The sequence below is a fragment of the Oncorhynchus gorbuscha genome, unplaced genomic scaffold (assembly GCF_021184085.1).
Source record: "Oncorhynchus gorbuscha isolate QuinsamMale2020 ecotype Even-year unplaced genomic scaffold, OgorEven_v1.0 Un_scaffold_736, whole genome shotgun sequence".
In the NCBI taxonomy this organism is placed as follows: Eukaryota; Metazoa; Chordata; class Actinopteri; order Salmoniformes; family Salmonidae; genus Oncorhynchus; species Oncorhynchus gorbuscha.
Window position 1 is genome coordinate 110,001 of NW_025745784.1, and position 7,500 is coordinate 117,500.

At 50.6% G+C, this 7,500-nt stretch overlaps 1 protein-coding gene across 1 annotated transcript in view; it reads left to right on the forward strand.

Annotated features, from left to right (window-relative positions):
- LOC124019945 (DNA topoisomerase 3-alpha-like) overlaps window positions 1–7,500 on the forward strand; it is a 48,204-nt gene that overhangs the window by 20,179 nt on the left and 20,525 nt on the right. The window contains 5 exon segments of the mRNA XM_046335385.1: window positions 330–404; window positions 502–584; window positions 2,713–2,920; window positions 4,665–4,850; window positions 7,187–7,316. Coding sequence (XP_046191341.1) covers window positions 330–404; window positions 502–584; window positions 2,713–2,920; window positions 4,665–4,850; window positions 7,187–7,316 — 682 coding nt within the window.

Here is a 7,500-nt window from a genome sequence, read left to right on the forward strand (position 1 = left end):
CCACAGATTTTGCTGTTGTGCAGCCGGTTGGACGTAATACCAAACTCTCTAAAACAACATTTAGAAGCGGCTTGTGGTAGAGAAATGAACATGACCAAACTCTGTAAAACGACGTTTAGAGGCGGCTTGTGGTAGAGAAATGAACATTAAACAGCTCTGGGGGACATTCCTACAGTCAGAATGCCAGTTACACGCTCCCTCACAACAGCCCATGTGTCGGCTGAAGTCGACAGGTTTCTGATGGGGATTTTTGATTATGTTACTGACTCTTATTAAATACTAATCTTAACTGTTTACGGTGATGATGATGTAATGACCTGAATTCCTAGGATCCCATAGCAACCGTCACCTCGGTAACCAGTAAACCCAAAAGCAAGTGGAGGCCTCTGCCCCTGGACACAGTGGTGAGGACACTAGCCATATATATACACACACACTGACACACACTCACTTTCTGTCTATTGACCAATGGTCTGCCTGTGTTGTTGTCTGGTCCAATAGGAAATGGAGAAGCTGGTTTCCAGGAAGTTGAGAATCGGCGCCAAAGAGACCATGAAGATCGCTGAGAAACTATACACACAGGGGTAAGGGTTTTCCCTAGTCCCTAAACCCTACTCCCTAAACCTTAGACCCTAAACCCTAGTCCCTCAACCCTAGACCCTACTCCCTAAACCCTAAACCCTAGTCCCTCAACCCTAGACCCTACTCCCTAAACCTTAGACCCTAAATCGTGTCCCTACTCCCTAAACCTTAGACCCTATACCCTAGACCCTACTCCCTAAACCCTAGACCCTTAACCTTAGTCCCTACTCCCTAAACCTTAGACCCTACTCCCTAAACCCTAGACCCTACTCCCTAAACCCTAGACCCTAAACCTTAGTCCCTACTCCCTAAACCTTAGACCCTATACCCTAGACCCTAGACCCTAAACCTTAGTCCCTACTCCCTAAACCTTAGACCCTAGACGTTAGTGGAGGACGCTAGTGGAGGACGCTAGTGGAGGACGCTAGTGGAGGACCTCAGTGGAGGACCTCAGTGGAGGACCTCAGTGGAGGACCTCAGTGGAGGACGCTAGTGGAGGACCTCAGTGGAGGACGCTAGTGGAGGACGTTAGTGGAGGACGCTAGTGGAGGACGCTAGTGGAGGGCGTTAGTGGAGGACGCTAGTGGAAGGACGTTAGTGGAGGACGTTAGTGGAGGACGTTAGTGGAGGACGCTAGTGGAGGGCGTTAGTGGAGGGCGTTAGTGGAGGGCGTTAGTGGAGGGCGTTAGTGGAGGGCGTTAGTGGAGGACGCTAGTGGAGGACGCTAGTGGAGGACGTTAGTGGAGGACGCTAGTGGAGGGCGTTAGTGGAGGACGTTAGTGGAGGACGTTAGTGTCGCAGGTCTGGAGGACGTTAGTGGAGGACGCTAGTGGAGGACGCTAGTGGAGGACATTAGTGGAGGACGCTAGTGGAGGACGCTAGTGGAGGACGTTAGTGGAGGACGTTAGTGGAGGACGTTAGTGGAGGACGTTAGTGGAGGACGCTAGTGGAGGGCGTTAGTGGAGGACGCTAGTGGAGGGCGTTAGTGGAGGACGCTAGTGGAGGACGCTAGTGGAGGACGCTAGTGGAGGACGTTAGTGGAGGACGCTAGTGGAGGACGCTAGTGGAGGACGCTAGTGGAGGACGCTAGTGGAGGACGCTAGTGGAGGACGCTAGTGGAGGACATTAGTGGAGGACGCTAGTGGAGGACGCTAGTGGAGGACGCTAGTGGAGGACGCTAGTGGAGGACGTTAGTGGAGGACGCTAGTGGAGGACGCTAGTGGAGGACGCTAGTGGAGGACGCTAGTGGAGGACGTTAGTGGAGGACATTAGTAGAGCAGGTCTGGAGGACGTTAGTGGAGGACGTTAGTGGAGGACGCTAGTGGAGGACGTTAGTGGAGGACGTTAGTGGAGGACGTTAGTGGAGGACGTTAGTGGAGGACGTTAGTGGAGGACGCTAGTGGAGGACGTTAGTGGAGGACGCTAGTGGAGGACGTTAGTGGAGGACGTTAGTGGAGGACGTTAGTGGAGGACGCTAGTGGAGGACGCTAGTGGAGGACGCTGGTGGAGGGCGTTAGTGGAGGACGCTAGTGGAGGACGCTAGTGGAGGACGCTAGTGGAGGACGCTAGTGGAGGACGTTAGTGGAGGACGTTAGTGGAGGACGTTAGTGGAGGGCGTTAGTGGAGGACGCTAGTGGAGGACATTAGTGGAGGACGCTAGTGGAGGACGTTAGTGGAGGACGCTAGTGGAGGACGTTAGTGGAGGACGCTAGTGGAGGACGCTAGTGGAGGACGTTAGTGGAGGACGTTAGTGGAGGACAGTGCATTTGAATGGGAGAGCTGGCATTCAGTGCTGGTACTCTGGTAAGCTACTGCCAATTGGTCAGTTCCCCAGGCTTTTATTCATCTTTCTGTTAACAAGTTCGCCAGGCTTTTAATCATCTTTCTGTTAACAAGTTCCCCAGGCTTTTAATCATCTTTCTGTTAACACGTTCCCCAGGCTTTTGGGAACTAGGAGAGTGAAACCTGGGCGTCCCAGGATGCCTGTGAAGGCCCCTCTCATCAGTTGTAGAGGTTCCCCAGGCTTTTGGGAACTAGGAGAGTGAACCCTGGGCGTCCCAGGATGCCTGTGAAGGCCCCCCTCATCAGTTGTAGAGGTGTGTGGTAATATTTTCATCTCTGTGTGTCTAGGTTAATCAGTTACCCGCGTACAGAGACCAACCTGTTTCCTAAGGACCTGGCCCTGGGCCCCCTGGTGGAGCATCAGACACACAGCCCCTCCTGGGGGCCTTCGCTAGGGGGTGATGGAGCAGCCAGGGGACCCAACCCACGGCAGGGCACCAAGACAGATCAGGCTCATCCCCCTATACACCCCATCAAGTACACCAACACACTACAGGTATATATATATATATATATACACCAAGTACACCAACACACTACAGGTATATATATATATACACCAAGTACACCAACACACTACAGGTATATATATATATATATACACCAAGTACACCAACACACTACAGGTGTATATATATATATACACCAAGTACACCAACACACTACAGGTGTATATATATATATACACCAACACACTACAGGTATATATATATATATACACCAAGTACACCAACACACTACAGGTGTATATATATATATACACCAACACACTACAGGTATATATATATATATACACCAAGTACACCAACACACTACAGGTATATATATATATATATATATATATATATATATATATATATATATATATATATATATACACACCAACACACTACAGGTATATATATATATACACCAAGTACACCAACACACTACAGGTATATATATATATATATATACACCAAGTACACCAACACACTACAGGTATATATATATATACACCAAGTACACCAACACACTACAGGTATATATATATATACACCAAGTACACCAACACACTACAGGTATATATATATATACACCAAGTACACCAACACACTACAGGTATATATATATATACACACCAACACACTACAGGTATATATATATATACACCAAGTACACCAACACACTACAGGTGTATATATATATATATACACCAAGTACACCAACACACTACAGGTATATATATATATACACCAAGTACACCAACACACTACAGGTATATATATATATATACACCAACATACTACAGGTATATATATATACACCAACACACTACAGGTATATATATATATATACACCAAGTACACCAACACACTACAGGTATATATATATATATATATACACCAAGTACACAACACACTACAGGTATATATATATATACACCAAGTACACCAACACACTACAGGTATATATATATATATATATATATATATATATATATATATATATATATATATATATATACACAGTGGGGCAAGAAAGTATTTAGTCAGCCACCAATTGTGCAAGTTCTCCCACTTAAAAAGATGAGAGGCCTGTAATTTTCATCATAGGTACAAATCACATTGTAGGATTTTTAATGAATTTATTTGCAAATTATGGTGGAAAATAAATATTTGGTCAATAAACGGAGGAACGGACTCTGAAGAGGAAGCAGGGATGAATGAACCAAAATGTTTTTTGTACACAGAGAAATATGGAGTGCAGAACTGGGGTAGCTCATGAAGTCAACTTAGTGTATGTAGACTTCTGACCCACTGGAATTGTGATACAGTGAATTATAAGTGAAATAATCTGTCTGTAAACAATTATTGGAAAAATGACTTGTGTCATGCACAAAGTAGATGTCCTAACCGATTTGCCAAAACTATAGTTTGTTAACAAGAAATGTGTGGAGTGGTTGAAAAACGAGTTTTAGTGACTCCAACCTAAGTGTATGTAAACTTCTGACTTCAACTGTATCTAGGGACATGGAGACATCTGGACACGGTCTAGGTCTATATAATATATATAATATAACATAACATATAATATATAATATAACATATAATATACTAGTGACTCCAACCTAAGTGTATGTAAAGTTCTGACTTCAACTGTATCTACACCAAGTACACCAACCGGGTTCCTGAGTTGACTATCCGGATCTGTAAAACGGTGGTTCGTGGCGAGATCTGAAATGTGTTTTCTGTCTCCAGGGCAACGAGCAGCGTGTGTATGAGTTCATTGTGCGTCACTTCCTGGCGTGCGTATCCCTTGATGCTGTGGGGCAGGAAACGGTGGTCGAGGTGGAAATGGCTCACGAGAGGTTCTCCGCAAATGGCCTCATGATCATCAGGAGGAACTACCTGGACGTGTACCCCTACGACCGCTGGAGCACTAAGGTGGGGGGTCATTTACCACGAGGGGGTCATACCCCTACGACCGCTGGAGCACTAAGGTGGGGGTCATTTACCACGAGGGGGGGGTCATACCCCTACGACCGCTGGAGCACTAAGGTGGGGGGTCATTTACCACGAGGGGGGGTCATACCCCTACGACCGCTGGAGCACTAAGGTGGGGGGTCATTTACCACGAGGGGGGGTCATACCCCTACGACCGCTGGAGCACTAAGGTGGGGGGTCATACCCCTACGACCGCTGGAGCACTAAGGTGGGGGGGGGGGTCATTTACCACGAGGGGGGTCATACCACTACGACCGCTGGAGCACTAAGGTGGGGGGTCATTTACCACGAGGGGGGGTCATACCCCTACGACCGCTGGAGCACTAAGGTGGGGGGGGTCATTTACCACGAGGGGGGGGGTCATACCACTACGACCGCTGGAGCACTAAGGTGGGGGTCATTTACCACGAGGGGGGGTCATACCCCTACGACCGCTGGAGCACTAAGGTGGGGGGGGGGTCATTTACCACGAGGGGGGGTCATACCACTACGACCGCTGGAGCACTAAGGTGGGGGGTCATTTACCACGAGGGGGGGTCATACCTCTACGACCGCTGGAGCACTAAGGTGGGGGGTCATTTACCACGAGGGGGGGGGGGTCATACCCCTACGACCGCTGGAGCACTAAGGTGGGGGGGTCATTTACCACGAGGGGGGTCATACCCCTACGACCGCTGGAGCACTAAGGTGGGGGGGTCATTTACCACGAGGGGGTCATACCCCTACGACCGCTGGAGCACTAAGGTGGGGGGTCATTTACCACGAGGGGGGGTCATACCACTACGACCGCTGGAGCACTAAGGTGGGGGGTCATTTACCACGAGGGGGTCATACCCCTACGACCGCTGGAGCACTAAGGTGGGGGGCATTTTCCACGAGGGGGGTCATACCTCCAAGACCGCTGGAGCACTAAGGTGGGGGTCATTTACCACGAGGGGGGAAGGGGGTCATGCCACTACGACCGCTGGAGCACTAAGGTGGGGGGTCATTTACCACGAGGGGGGGTCATACCCCTACGACCGCTGGAGCACTAAGGTGGGGGTCATTTACCACGAGGGGGGGTCATACCCCCTACGACCGCTGGAGCACTAAGGTGGGGGGTCATTTACCACGAGGGGGGGTCATACCCCTACGACCGCTGGAGCACTAAGGTGGGAGGTCATTTACCACGAGGGGGGGGGTCATACCCCTACGACCGCTGGAGCACTAAGGTGGGGGGTCATTTACCACGAGGGGGGGGGGGTCATACCCCTATGACCGCTGGAGCACTAAGGTGGGGGGGTCATTTACCACGAGGGGGGTCATACCCCTACGACCGCTGGAGCACTAAGGTGGGGGGTCATTTACCACGAGGGGGGTCATACCCCTACGACCGCTGGAGCACTAAGGTGGGGGTCATTTACCACGAGGGGGGGGGTCATACCACTACGACCGCTGGAGCACTAAGGTGGGGGGTCATTTACCACGAGGGGGTCATACCTCTACGACCGCTGGAGCACTAAGGTGGGGGGTCATTTACCACGAGGGGGGGGGGTCATACCCCTACGACCGCTGGAGCACTAAGGTGGGGGGTCATTTACCACGAGGGGGGGTCATACCCCTACGACCGCTGGAGCACTAAGGTGGGGGGTCATTTACCACGAGGGGGGGGTCATACCACTACGACCGCTGGAGCACTAAGGTGGGGGGGTCATTTACCACGAGGGGGGTCATACCCCTACGACCGCTGGAGCACTAAGGTGGGGGGGGCATTTTCCACGAGGGGGTCATACCTCCAAGACCGCTGGAGCACTAAGGTGGGGGGGTCATTTACCACGAGGGGGAAGGGGGTCATGCCACTACGACCGCTGGAGCACTAAGGTGGGGGGTCATTTACCACGAGGGGGGGTCATACCCCCTACGACCGCTGGAGCACTAAGGTGGGGGGTCATTTACCACGAGGGGGGTCATACCCCTACGACCGCTGGAGCACTAAGGTGGGGGTCATTTACCACGAGGGGGGGGGGGTCATACCCCTACGACCGCTGGAGCACTAAGGTGGGAGGTCATTTACCACGAGGGGGGGTCATACCCCTACGACCGCTGGAGCACTAAGGTGGGAGGGTCATTTACCACGAGGGGGGGTGTCATTTACCACGAGGGTCCCGTTATGAACCCCCCGGGGGACTCCACATAATGTTTGTTTGTTAATCTGACTGTGTGTGTGTGTGTGTGTGTGTGTGTGTGTGTGTGTGTGTGTGTGTGTGTGTGTGTGTGTGTGTGTGTGTGTGTTGCAGGTGATCCCAGTGTATGAGCAGGGTAGCCAGTTCCAGCCGTCAGCGATAGAGATGCTGGATGGCCAGACCTCTCCTCCTCAACTCCTCACGGAGGCAGACCTCATATCACTGATGGAGAAACATGGCATTGGTACACTACACACATTACACACACTACACACACACATTACACACACTACACACACACTACACACACTACACACACACTACACACACTACACACATTACACACACTACACACACTACACACACACTACACACATTACACACACTACACACACTACACACACACACACACACAGTCAGATTAACAA